General features: G+C 41.6%; 1 protein-coding gene across 2 annotated transcripts in view; it reads left to right on the forward strand.

The window, feature by feature from the left end:
• Nucleotides 1-9,976, forward strand: part of LOC121538193 (ephrin type-B receptor 2-like) — a 61,741-nt gene extending 51,765 nt beyond the window's left edge. For both annotated transcript variants that reach the window (XM_045207181.1, XM_045207182.1), the window contains exons 11-15: nucleotides 1,402-1,617; nucleotides 2,722-2,871; nucleotides 7,296-7,489; nucleotides 7,880-8,035; nucleotides 8,261-9,976. In XM_045207181.1, coding sequence (XP_045063116.1) covers nucleotides 1,402-1,617; nucleotides 2,722-2,871; nucleotides 7,296-7,489; nucleotides 7,880-8,035; nucleotides 8,261-8,369 — 825 coding nt within the window. In that variant the 3' untranslated portion in view covers nucleotides 8,370-9,976. The remainder of the gene's footprint in view (nucleotides 1-1,401; nucleotides 1,618-2,721; nucleotides 2,872-7,295; nucleotides 7,490-7,879; nucleotides 8,036-8,260) is intronic.
• The last annotated feature ends 4,838 nt before the right edge of the window (nucleotides 9,977-14,814 follow it).

The following is a 14,814-nucleotide window of genomic DNA, read 5'->3' on the forward strand; positions in this document are numbered from 1 at the left end:
CTGCCACCACCATGCTTCACAGAAGGGATGGCGTTAGACAGGTGATGAGCTGTGCCTGGTTTTCTCCTGACATAGTGCTTTGCATTCAGGCCAAAGAGTTACATTTTTGTCTCATCAGACCACAAAAACTTTTGCCAGAGTCTTTCACTTGCCTTTTTGTAAACTCCAGGCGTGCTGTCATGTGCCTTTTTCTCAGGAGTGCCTTCTGTCTGGCTGCACTCCCATAAAGCCTAGATTGGTTAAGTGCTATAGAGACTGTTTTCCTTCTGGCAGGTTCTCTCATCTCAGCCAAGGAACTCTATAGTGTCAGAGTGGTCATTGGGTTCTTGGTCACCTCCCTGACCAAGGTCCTTCTTGCCCAGTTGCTCAGTTTGGTCGGACGCTCAGTTTGGTCGGACGGCCAGCTCTAGGCGGAGTCTGGGTAGTTCCATATTTGTTCCATTTCCCAATAATGGGGACCACTGTGCTCTTGGAAACTTCCAACACTCTATAAATTGTTTTATACCCTTCCCCAAATATATGCCTCATCACAATTCTATCGCAGAGATCTATAGACAGTTCCTTGGATTTCATGGTATAGTTTCTGCTCTGACATGCACTGTCAACTGTGGGACCTTATATAGACAGGTGTGTTTCTTTCTAAATCATGTCCAAACAATTGAATTGGCCACAGGTGGACTCCAATCAAGTTGTAGTGACATCTCAAGGATGATCAAAGGAAATTGGATGCACCTGAGCTCAATTTAGAGCGTCATAGCAAAAGGGTGTGAATACTTATGTAAATTAGATATTTCTGTATTTAATTTTCTATAAATGTGCTAACATTTCTAATAACATGTTTTCACTTTGTCATTATAGGGTATTGTGTGTAGATGGGTGAGATATTTGTTTTTAATCCATTTTGAATTCAGGCTGTAACACAACAAAATGTGGAATAAGTCAAGGGGTATGAATACTTTCTGAAGGGACTGTAACACAGTAACCAGACAGTGGATAAGTATCTCTTATCAACTACAGATTTTTCAACTTCAACTACGTTTCAACATCAAGAACACAATGGATTCAAGAACACAGTGGCTGTCTCTCCTCCCCATCAACACTTTATAGCTTTCTTGTTTTTGATTCGCTGTAGTGGGTCCCTCCGGGCTGGGCCCAGGTGTGAGGTGTGTAGAGTTGGCTTAGTTAGATCAGGCGAGCTCACAGATCCAGATGAGGATCAACCAGACGCAAAATGTTGTGCGGCTAACAACGCCTGGAAACTAATATGAGAACCAGCATAATTTTTTGAGAACGTGTACTGCACGCCTGAGCACATATCAGAGAGTATAGCATAAAACATAACATAACATAACATAGCATAATATAGACATATAGCAATATAACATTTCTGTATTTCTTTAGCAAAATGATGGGCAGTTCACAGTGATCCAACTGGTGGGCATGCTGCGTGGCATAGCAGCGGGCATGAAGTACCTGAATGACATGAACTACGTGCACCGGGACCTGGCCGCCCGCAATATCCTGGTCAATAGCAACCTGGTGTGTAAGGTGTCGGACTTCGGGCTCTCACGCTTTCTGGAGGATGACACATCAGATCCCACTTACACCAGCGCCCTGGTGAGTGTGGCTCTGTCCCAATATCCATACTTCCATACTGTGTAGTATGAAGCAATGTATTTTGGGCATGTTAGACCCCACAAACACCAGTGTCCTGGTGAGTATGGCTCTGTACCAATCATAGGAATAGATTATATTTCTATGCTTCCAATATACACACTAGAATACCACTTATTATGAAGCAATGTATTGGGCGTGCATTGTAAGTGGTATGCTAGTATGGAAATGTATCAGGTTTAAGATGATAAATACAGGATGCATCCTAATAGTCTAAAGTGGCTTCTTCTCGTCTCCGTCCTTTTATCGCCACTGATTTGCAAGTTATGGACACAGGAAAGCAATATCACAGTTGCTTGAAGGGATACTTTGAGATTTTGTCAATGGCCTTTATCTACTTCCCCAGAGTCAAATTAACTCATGGATACCATTTTTATGTATCTGCATCCAGTATGAAGGAAGATAGAGGTAGTTTCACGAGCCAACGCTAACTAGCGTTGCGCTAATGCTAGTTAGCAATTGCACTAACGCTAGTAAGCAACTTCCTTCAAACTGCAGAGACATAAAAATGGTATCCACGAGTTCATCTGACTGGGGAAGTAAAGGTCAACATTGCCAAAATCCCAAAGTATCCCTTTAACAAAGAATTAGCTTTCACCTGTCCAGTGCTATCAGATCAGTGCAGATGAAGACAATGGAGATGAGGAAACAACTATCACTTCTTGAGACTATTAAGATCCACCCACAACCTAGGATTTATTTGCAGGCTCCAGTCCAATTTTCTACCGTACTCCTGAAGTGTGCATTCAAAAAAAAAAAGCAAGGGACTCTTCATATAATGAAAAAGCTTTTATTTGTATGGCATGTTCAATGGAACAAATATTTTAAAACGCGTTTCGGCAGCATGGCCTTCATCATGGAGTACTCCGAAATGTGTACTGGTTTAAGAAATATGGTGGAAACTGACATCAAGTCGCTCTGGAGAAGAGTGTCTGCTAAATTACTTGCACCAATCCAATACTTCTAAATGGATGAGGAGAGTGACCAAGTGAACGGTCCTGACTGAGGGGTAGAGAATTGGTACGCAACACTTGTCTGTCTTTCCAGGGAGCGAAGATCCCTATCCGATGGACTGCCCCGGAAGCCATCCAGTACAGGAAGTTCACCTCCTCCAGTGATGGGTGGAGCTACGGCATCGTCATGTGGGAGGTGATGTCATACGGAGAGAGGCCTTACTGGGATATGAGTAATCAAGATGTGAGTATCCAGGAGTCGTCATCTCTCTCTCTCTCTCTCTCTCTCTCTCTCTCTCTCTCTCTCTCTCTCTCTCTCTCTCTCTCTCTCTCTCTCTCTCTCTCTCTCTCTCTCTCTCTCTCTCTCTCTCTCTCTCTCTCTCTCTCTCTCTCTCTCTCATTGTAAATAAGAATAGAATGTTTATAAACGCGTCTATATTAATGTGGTTGCTTCCATGATTATGGATAGTCCTGAATGAAACGTGAATAATGATGAGTGAGAAAGTTACAGATGCACAAATATCATACCCCCCCCCCATGTCTTGGAGGTATGATACAGTGGCTTGCGAAAGTATTCACCCCCCTTGGCATTTTGTTGCCTTACAACCTGGAATTAAAATTGATTTTTGGGGGATTTGTATCATATGATTTACACAATATGCCTACCACTTTGAAGATGCAGAATATTATCCGTGAAACAAACAAGAAATAAGACAAAAAAAAACAGAGAACTTGAGCGTGCGTAACTATTCACCCCCTCCCAAAGTCAATACTTTGTAGAGCCACCTTTTGCAGCAATTACTGCTGAAAGTCATTTGGGGTATGTCTCTATAAGCTTGGCACATCTAGCCACTGGGATTTTTGCCCATTCTTCAAGGCAAAACTGCTCCAGCTCCTTCAAGTTGGGTTCCGCTGGTGTACAGCAATCTTTAAGTCATACCACAGATTCTCAATTGGATTGAGGTCTGGGCTTTGACTAGGCCATTCCAAGACATGTAAATGTTTCCCCTTAATCCACTCAAGTGTTTATTTAGCAGTATGCTTAGGGTCATTGTCCTGCTGAAAGGTGAACCTCCATCCCAGTCTCAAATCTCTGGAAGACTGAAACAGGTTTCCCTCAAGAATTTCCCTGTATTTAGCGCCATTCATCATTCCTTCAATTCTGACATGTTTCCCAGTCCCTGCCAATGAAAAACATCCCCACAGCATAATGCACAAGGATGGTGTTCTTGGGGTGATGAGAGGTGTTGGGTTAGCGTTTTCCTTGATGGCCAAAAAGCTCAATTTTAGTCTCATCTGACCAGAGTACCTTCTTCCATATGTTTGGGGAGTCTCCCACATGTCTTTTGGCGAACACCAAACATGTTTGCTTATTTCTTTCTTTAAACAATGTTTTTTTTCTGGCCACTCTTCCGTAAAGCCCAGCTCTGTAGAGTGTACGGCTTAAAGTGGTCCTATGGACAGATACTCCAATCTCCACTGTAGAGCTTTGCAGCTCCTTCAGGGTTATCTTTGGTCTCTTTGTTACCTCTCTGATTAATGCCCTCCTTGCCTGGTCCATGAGTTTTGGTGGGCGGCCCTCTCTTGGCAGGTTTGTTGTGGTGCCATATTCTTAAAAATTTTTAATAATGGATTTAATGGTGCTCCGTGGGATGTTCAAAGTTTTGGATATTTTTTTATAACCCAACCCTGATCTGTACTTCTCCACAACTTTGTCCCTGACCTGTTTGGAGAGCTGCTTGGTCTTCATAGTGCCGCTTGCTTGGTGGTGCCCCTTGCTTAGTGGTGTTGCAGACTCTGGGGCCTTTCAGAACAAATGTATGTACAGTGAGGGAAAAAAGTATTTGATCCCCTGCTGATTTTATACGTTTGCCCACTGACAAAGACATGATCAGTCTATAATTTTAATGGTAGGTTTATTTGAGCAGTGAGAGACAGAATAACAACAAAAAAATCCAGATAAACGCATGTCAAAAATGTCATAAATTCATTTGCATTTTAATGAGGGAAATAAGTATTTGACCCCTCTGCAAAACATGACTTAGTACTTGGTGGCAAAACCCTTGTTGGCAATCACAGAGGTCAGACGTTTCTTGTAGTTGGCCACCAGGTTTACACACATCTCAGGAGGGATTTTATTCCACTCCTCTTTGCAGATCTTCTCCAAGTCATTATGGTTTCGAGGCTGACGTTTGGCAACTCGAACCATCAGCTCCCTCCACAGATTTTCTATGGGATTAAGGTCTGGAGACTGGCTAGGCCACTCCAGGACCTTAATGTGCTTCTTCTTGAGCCACTCCTTTGTTGCCTTGGCCGTGTGTTTTGGGTCATTGTCATGCTGGAATACCCATCCACGACCCATTTTCAATGCCCTGGCTGAGGGAAGGAGGTTCTCACCCAAGATTTGATGGTACATGGCCCCATCCATCGTCCCTTTGATGCGGTGAAGTTGTCCTGTCCCCTTAGCAGAAAAACACCCCCAAAGCATAATGTTTCCACCTCCATGTTTGACGGTGGGGATGGTGTTCTTGGGGTCATAGGCAGCATTCCTCCTCCAAACACGGCGAGTTGAGTTGATGCCAAAGAGCTCGATTTTGGTCAGTTCTCCTCTGAATCATTCAGATGTTCATTGGCAAACTTCAGACGGGCCTGTATATGTGCTTTCTTGAGCAGGGGGACCTTGCGGGCGCTGCAGGATTTCAGTCCTTCACGGCGTAGTGTGTTACCAATTGTTTTCTTGGTGACTATGGTCCCAGCTGCCTTGAGATCATTGACAAGATCCTCCCGTGTAGTTCTGGGCTGATTCCTCACCGTTCTCATGATCATTGCAACTCCACGAGGTGAGATCTTGCATGGAGCCCCAGGCCGAGGGAGATTGACAGTTATTTTGTGTTTCTTCCATTTGTGAATAATCGCACCAACTGTTGTCACCTTCTCACCAAGCTGCTTGGCGATGGTCTTGTAGCCCATTCCAGCCTTGTGTAGGTCTACAGTCTTGTCCCTGACGTCCTTGGAGAGCTCTTTGGTCTTGGCCATGGTGGAGAGTTTGGAATCTGATTGATTGATTGCTTCTGTGGACAGGTGTCTTTTATACAGGTAACAAGCTGAGATTAGGAGCACTCCCTTTAAGAGTGTGCTCCTAATCTCAGCTCGTTACCTGTATAAAAGACACCTGGGAGCCAGAAATCTTTCTGATTGAGAGGGGGTCAAATACTTATTTCCCTCATTAAAATGCAAATCAATTTATAACATTTTTGACATGCGTTTTTCTGGATTTCTTTGTTGTTATTTTGTCTCTCACTGTTCAAATAAACCTACCATTAAAATTATAGACTGATAATTTCTTTGTCAGTGGGCAAACGTACAAAATCAGCAGGGGATCAAATACTTTTTTCCCTCACTGTATACTGAGATCATGTGACAGATCATATGACACTTAGATTGCACACAGGTGGACTTTATTTAACTAATTATGTGAATTCTGAAGGTAATTGGTTGCACCAGATCTTATTTAGGGGCTTCATAGCAAAGGGGGTGAATACATATGCACGCACCACTTTTCCGTTATTTATTTTTTAGAATTTTTTGAAACAAGTTATTTTTTTCATTTCACTTCACCAATTTGGACAATTTTGTGTATGTCCATTACATGAAATCCAAATAAAAATCCATTTAAATTACAGGTTGCAATGCAACAAAATAGGAAAAACACCAAGGGGGATGAATACTTTTGCAAGGCACTGTATTTGTATGTCTGTTACTTTCTCACTCATCATTATTCACGATTAATTCAGGACTATCCGTAATCTATTGGTCTCCCGAGTGGTGCAGTGGTCTAAGGCACTGCATCTGTGCCACTAGAGATCCTGGTTCGAATCCAGGCTCTGTCGTAGCCAGCCGCGACTGGGAGACCCATGGGGCGGCGCACAATTCGTCCAGGGAATGGCCGGCAGGGACGTAGCTCAGTTGGTAGAGCATGGCGTTTGCAACGCCAGGGTTGTGGGTTCGATTCCCACGGGGGGCCAGTATTAAAAAATAATAATGTATGCACTCACTACCTGTAAGTCGCTCTGGATAAGAGCGTCTGCTAAAATGTAAATGTGTTCTTATTTACAATAAAAGTGACTCCAAAATGACACAATACATTATTTACCATTAATTTCTGCTGGGCACAAAATAATCTGAAACACAACCAAAACAAACAGCAAATGCATCCAACCAATTTGTAGAGTCACAAGCTTGATGTAGTCATTGCGTGCTATGAATATGGTACCAAATATTTAACTTTCTACGACTTTAATACACATAAGTGAATTTGTCCCAATACTTTTGGTTCCCTAAAATGGGGGGACTATGTACAAAAAGTACTGTAATTTCTAAACTGTTCACCTGATATGGATGAACATACCCTCATATTAAAGCTGACAGTCTGCACTTGAACCTCATAGCTATTGTATCATTTCAAATATGTCGCTGTCCCAACACTTTTGGAGGGAGGGAGCGATCGAGACACATACAGATAGAGACAGTCTCACTATACTTATTATACATTTGATTCAGACAGTATAAACCACATGGGGAGACCAACAACTTAGGCCAAGGCCTCTGTGATTTCTAAATCATCATTTGATATAAATGTTCATATCAATCTGTGCCAATGCCCTGTAGGTGATCAATGCCATAGAACAGGACTACCGGTTGCCCCCGCCCATGGACTGCCCTAGTGCCCTGCACCAGCTCATGCTGGACTGCTGGCAGAAGGACCGCAACAATCGGCCCAAGTTCAGCCAGATTGTCAACAACCTAGACAAGATGATCCGCAACCCCAACAGTCTGAAGGCCATGACGCCGCTGTCATCAAGGTAAGGCACTCACAGGCTGTATGTCAGTCATCTGAAATGGCATCTACCTTTTCCTCATCTCCTTTCCTCAATGACAACCATTAATCTCAGAGGCCTATCCAGTCCTTTGATTCACTGTTTATTAGTCTTTTCTCTTTGTCTTTTGGGGTTTGGGTTCTCACTGGGTTGTCATTGGGTTTGTTTGGGTTCTCACTGGTTTGTTTGGGTTCTCACTGGGTTGTCATTGGGTTTGTTTGGGTTCTCACTGGGTTGTCATTGGGTTTGTTTGGGTACTCACTGGGTTGTCATTGGGTTTGTTTGGGTTCTCACTGGGTTGTCATTGGGTTTGGGTTCTACTGGGTTGTCATTGGGTTTGTTTGGGTTCTCACTGGGTTCCTCTCCTGTTCCTAGTGTTCACCTACCTCTGCTGGACCGCAGCACGCCTGACTTCTCCAGCTTCAGCACCGTGGACGAGTGGCTGGATGCCATCAAGATGGGCCAGTACAAGGAGAACTTTGCCAACGAGGACTTCACCAGCTTCGACGTGGTCTCCCAAATGACCATGGAGTAAGTAAACCTCCCCAGACTGTGCTAAATGTGTCCTGGACTGTACTAAATGTGTCCTGGACTGTACTAAATGTGTCCTAGACTGTGCTAAATGTGTCCTGGACTGTACTAAATGTGTCCTGGACTGTGCTAAATGTGTCCTGGACTGTACTAAATGTGTCCTGGACTGTGCTAAATGTGTCATAGACACAGTGTTGTGTCACTGACTGCTCTCTCTCTCCACAGGGACATCCTCCGAGTAGGGGTGACCCTAGCGGGCCACCAGAAGAAGATCCTGAACAGTGTCCAGTCTATGCGGGCCCAGATGAATCAGATCACCTCCGTTGAGGTCTGACCTCTGATGTCTAGACGGGGAGGACACTGGACTGGACCCCCAGCCTGGTCTCCCTGTCAGACTTTGACCCCCCACCCCCATCAGACCCCCTTATCTAGACCGCCCTCCCATGTGTTCAGTCAAGTCGGCAGCCCGTACATTATGGTCAGTCTGGTCAGTCCACAACCACTGCCCCCTCCTATGTTCAGTCTGTCTCTAGCTGTGCTGAGTCTATGACTGTGTCCAGACTTTGTCCAGTCTCCAACTGCAGTCTGTCTGTGTTGATTGCACGGCTGCAGCCCCTCCCTGTTTTTGTAGTAAGACATTGTTTACAGTCTATTGGTTGGATATGATTTCTAATAGTCCCCAGACTAAAACTCATCAACAGACTGCCCTTTAAAAGGGCTATTAAGAGAAGGTTGGGACCAGACTTCATATGACTTTACTCTCATCTTTCACAATGAGATTCTGAGGGTAGCAGTGACATTAACAATATGACCAGTACTCTGAACAGAGTGTATGATGTACTGGATAGTGAGTAGGACAAGTGTCAGACTCCCATACAGTTCCATAGACTGTATGGATGTGAAATGAAATCTTAGGGAAGATTCTGTCCCGTGAGAACAAACTTACCGTCCTTGTGCATAATGCTCTCATTTGACAGTTTGAAAATTGTGGTGATTATATTTCTGTTTGCTACCTACCTACACTTCCAATCTCTTGAAAACATAGTTTCTAATGTTTTATAAACCTTTGAACACACATGACTTCCAACAGCCCAAATGAACCATAATATAAAAGTACTGTACTGTGCATGTCATTGTTTCTTTCTCTTCTGGGAATCACAGGCTGCCATTGCCACTGAATCATGTCGGCCATTTTCACTGTTTTGGATTTCCGCTCCATGCAGTCTTTGTTTCCGTGACTCAGTTGGTATTTGTTTTTTAAATGTTTGTATGTGCACCTTAATGAAGAAGTAGGATGGGCACTTCCATTAATTCTTCCATTACAAAAGTATTGTGTGCAAAGTTTAGATTTCACTTTCCCTTTGTCCTCCTCTATGTTTAAAGGATCTCGTGTGAATATGTATTTTGGTTCTATCATGAAAAAGCACTTGTCCTTCCCTTTATGGTACATACAAAATGGCTGCCATAGATTATGCAGCCAGGTGTACTATACTGTACTTGCACAAAATGGCAGCCTCTGAAGCGCCACACAGGTGTGAAAGGATTCCAATGGGAGCCTGCTGGTATTTAAAATACTTCACTGAACACTGTTGTTATTTGGTTTGTTTTTAAATGGGTTTTATAATGATATTTTGAGATTTGTTTTTATATTGCTACCTATGATCACCTTTGACGGAGCTGTGAATTGTCACGTAATCTGGGGTCATACACAGCGGACATATTGATGTATGTATATACTGTTGCCATTCATTTTTCAAAAGTTAGGACACGTGTTTATGATTTGTCACAGAGAAAAGTGGGGACTTTTTAAAGAAATGGATGAAAGGTAATGTAAAAAAAAACATTTTTTGGTACTGAGAATTAGGGTATACAGTGCCTAGCAAAAGTATTCATCCCCCTTGGTGTTTTTCCTATTTTGTTGCATTGCAACCTGTAATTTAAATGGATTTTTATTTGGATTTCATGTAATGGACATACACAAAATTGTCCAAATTGGTGAAGTGAAATGAAAAAAATTACTTATTTCAAAAAATTATAAAGAATAAATAACGGAAAAGTGGTGCGTGCATATGTATTCACCCCCTTTGCTATGAAGCCCCTAAATAAGATCTGATGCAACCAATTACCTTCAGAAGTCACATAATGAGTTAAATAAAGTCCAACTGTGTGCATTCTAAGTGCCACATGATCTGTCACATGATCTGAGTATATATACACCTGTTCTGAAAGGCCCCAGAGTCTGCAACACCACTAAGCAAGGGGCACCACCAAGCAAGCGGCACCATGAAGACCAAGGAGCTCTCCCAACAGGTCAGGGACAAAGTTGTGGAGAAGTACAGATCAGGGTTGGGTTATAAAAAAATTAAAATAAACTTTGAATATCCCACAGAGCACCATTAAATCCATTATTTAAAAATTAAAGAATATGGCATCACAACAAACCTGCCAAGAGAGGGCCTCCCACCAGAACTCACAGACTAGGCAAGGAGGGCATTAATCAGAGAGGCAACAAAGAGACCAAAGATAACCCTGAAGGAGCTGCAAAGCTCCACAGCGGAGATTGGAGTATCTGTCCATAGGACCACTTTAAGCCGTACACTCCACAGAGCTGGGCTTTACGGAAGAGTGGCCAGAAAAAATCCATTGCTTAAAGAAAGAAATAAGCAAACACGTTTGGTGTTCGCCAAAAGCCATGTGGGAGACTCCCCAAACATATGGAAGAAGGTACTCTGGTCAGATGAGACTAAAATTGAGCTTTTTGGCCATCAAGGAAAACGCTATGTCTGGCGCAAACCCAACACCTCTCATCACCCCAAGAACATCATCCCAAATTAAATGCTCTACCAACTGAGCTACGTCCCTGCAAAGTATTGACTTTGGGGGGTGAATAGTTATGCACGCTCAAGTTTTCTGTTTTATTGTCTTATTTCTTGTTTGTTTCACCCCCAAAAAAATTTTGCATCTTCAAAGTGGTAGGCATGTTGTGTAAATCAAATTATACAAACCCCAAAATAATCCATTTTAATTCCAGCTTGTAAGGCAACAAAATAGGAAAAATGCCAAGGGGGTGAATACTTTCGCAAGCCACTGTACCTCTTCTTCATATTGTGCCAGCACAAATCACAACAAGTTTACACATTGATACTCCATCCATAACATACTGTACTTAAGGTTCAGAGATTATAAAAAATAAATAAAATAAAAAATATATACATTGAAAAGTGTTGTTCCAAGCAACCAAACGACACTAGTCAAACCAGGATGATGCAACCTCTGTTCCTTGAGTGCGATAGTGTTTGCATGCTTCCATTGTCTCCACACTTCATGGATAAATCACGATCAGTCATTCCATAGGTCATCTCACATACTGTAGCATTTAATAGGTATGAATAAGGTACTAATTAGGATACACCTCAATGAGAAACATTTTACCATTTACCACTGGTAATGCAGTTATCAACAGTGTTATTCAAGTGTTATACTGCGACTACCCAACCAACAAATTCTGCTGCCTCTCTGGGGAAAACAAGTCATTTCCAACTTTGATAAATAGGGATACGTTCTTCCAAATACTATCTTCTGCAGTTCTTCCCAGATACATTGTCCTCATCGTATTATTTTCTGTTGTCTATCAATAGCTTCTCAACAAGGTACAGTGTGTGGATTCATATGTGGAAAGCGATGTTAATTGATCATGCAGAATAGCCCCAGACACTGTTATTTTACTTTGTTTTTATAGGCCTGCCATAACAAGTAGGGAGGCAATGTACTATACAAGATCTGAATTTCAAAATGAAGGAAGACAATCATACAAATATGATTTGTAACAACAAAAAATTGTACAATAACAGTTTTGCTGCTGTCAACAAATCCACTCAGAAAGAGCCTGCCATCTCTGAGTGCGTGCCATTTGCAAACAAAAGAAACCAAAATGGACGCTTCTACTGTAACCTCAAGTCAATATAGTTGTGACCTCTCTATATGAGCACAATTACATTTTTGTCATATTAGGTGTTTAAAAATAAATACACTGTACACTGTGCTAACCTCATTCCCTATGCTGGTCCCATGTTAAACATGCACTATTACCGTACCTCTATACCTTTATAGTACCTTTTTCACACTCTTTCATTTTTGTCCTCCGTCCTTATTTGTAATATTGTTATTTGTCTATTATTATTTTTTTTTTAAGAACAAAACAAAAGAAAACAACAACTACAACAACAAACTGGAAGCCGGTAGCAACTGTCTTCTATAAATAAAAAAAGGTTACATTCAAAGAACTTGTATTTTCTTAAAGCACCTTTTCCCTTTATCTTGCATTAAATGTATATTTCCTCAACTTACTATGTTCTATATTTGACCATATCTTTAAAAAATTTTTATCCTAACTGTAAAATAACAGCCACAGTTTTGTGCAAAAACGTTGTAAATCTGGCCCTTAGTCTGTAAAGATCACATTGAACAGAAGGGGGAAGTAGAGACCACTCTAGGATTTTGTCCAACAATGTTACTTGTCTGTTTGTTCTGGAAAAGCTATTTTTCTGAGGCAATTTTTTAGTCTTTTATCAGAACACAATATTATTGTAATTACATTTCCAAATACAAGGCTAAGAAGGCTTGATTTCAAGTTGTCCATGAACAGTTTTCTTTCACTCACTAGATCATTATGGGGTCATGTGTGCTTTCTGAGAGAGTACTTTCATTCTTTACTATCGAATGTAAACAAACTGCTAGCAAATCCGGCCATATATACGTACATCTGGCAATGTAGCAGATGTGGGAGCAATCTTTCTCTACTAGATTAGGGATTTCCTCATCTGAGGACACTCAAGTACTACTTTATTTCTGCCACATAATCTAGGTAAGTGTGTCCCATTTCTCAGAAGGCACATTATACTACATCCTCGAAAGCGCAAAGCACGGGTTAGGCTCCTACTGTGCACAAGTTTTTAGTACACCACCAATCCTCAATATGCCCAGTGTCTGTCTGTCTGTCTGTCTGTCTGCCTGCCAGTCTAACTTTCCACAGTGGCACTCCCCCTAAGGGCCTTAGCTGTCTGTCCTTGACAGGCACCCAAGCCTGGCAAACAGCCAGCGGGCACAGTCACACCTGCCAATGTGCAACTACAGAAGTCACAGCTGCTCCCTATGGTCTTGGATGCTTTGGACACTTGAAGAACGACCGTCAGAAAGTGGGATGGCATTCGTGGTGTGTGTCCTGTGTTCCTGCCTGTCTGTCTGCTTTTCCATGGCACCGCCCTCCCTCCCAGCCCTGTAGGTGCAGCTGTCTCTGACCCAGGGTGCCAAACACCATGCTACACTGACATTTATAATTTATTTACATGCTCAGCCTGAACTGAGGGGGGAACACATTAGCCGATTTTCACTTGATAGGGCTCCAGTGGTCCCTGCAGGGAAGCCACCTTGAAAGAACACTGACTTATCAACTTGTCAATAACAAAAATAAAATCTGTGTTGGTGCCAATGAAATGAGCAATTTATGGTAATGTGTGTAGCGTTTGAGAGTTGTTTTGATTGCTAAATATCCTGAGCTACACTTCTTAGAATCGAAATGAGATGAGATCATACTTCATTGTCTGGTTGCATAGAAATTTGCTCTGCATCAAATAATTTGCTTCGCATCATAAAATAAATGATTGTATTTCATTTTCTAAGATACAACCAACTATCTATAATCTATTCTTGACCAAGGGGACAGGCGAGCAAGACACTAACCAGACAGAAGATACTATGCTTGGGTATTGTGTCGATGTTAAGGCTGGTCCTCAAATATTGTAAAAGCTCTAATGAGCCAGTGTTCACAAAATGGATGATTATGTTGATAAAAACATAATCTTATGAAATTATTCTAGCCAAAAATCTAGAAAAAAATCATACAGACTCCAAAAAGATATGGGAACGATTCTTGCTTTTCCTTAAAGGGGCAATATGTAGTTGCTACAGATGAAGGATCTTAATTTGAGCCAGTTTGCAACAGCAGGAAAATAAGCCTGCAGCAACAGGACATTTGAATTATTATGTAGATTATAATTTATTTACATTTCTGTAGGAGTTAATACATTTTTTGTAAGGGAAAATCAAGTCTGAAATTTCCAAGTGGAAATTACAAACTTCAGAAGCCTTTTTAAACCTCAAATACACTACAAGTTTTACATACACAGTTCTCATGCAACAGGTTGATCAAATTAGTATCCTACATCTGTACATACATTTTTTTACTTATAAATCAATGATATGTACCCATTGATTCTTGAAGAATATAACTTATAAATGCCTCATGAGCTTAGTTCAACTGTCGTACCCCATCAGAACCCAAAATATAAGCTTGTTTTACTCCAATGTTTGTAATCAAATTAAATGTAAACAACCACTGTATAGCCTCAAAACATTGTTAAAACTATCATTTTGATATAATGGATGGTCAGTCCTTGTATCAATAGCTCTGTCTATGAATTTGAGAGTGGTTCCATTTCTTCAGTCCCCGGGGTTAGGGAGCAACTGATTACATGCTATCAGTTACGCTACCAGCAAAACTATTGGAATCAGATTACAGATACCTTTGAAAAACTACAAGATTACTTCTTGGATTACTTTTAAATTCGGATAGGATGTTTGTGAAAAAATACATCATGACACCTTTCTGTTTTCTCAATGACATTCAATTCAGCATTGAAAGAAGGCACACGTTTAAGTTTGTTCCACCTGAGTGAGTCTGACCACAAGTCAGAGACCACTATGATGACACACCAAATGTG

This window comes from Coregonus clupeaformis, chromosome 24, assembly GCF_020615455.1.
Source record: "Coregonus clupeaformis isolate EN_2021a chromosome 24, ASM2061545v1, whole genome shotgun sequence".
Classification (NCBI taxonomy): Eukaryota; Metazoa; Chordata; class Actinopteri; order Salmoniformes; family Salmonidae; genus Coregonus; species Coregonus clupeaformis.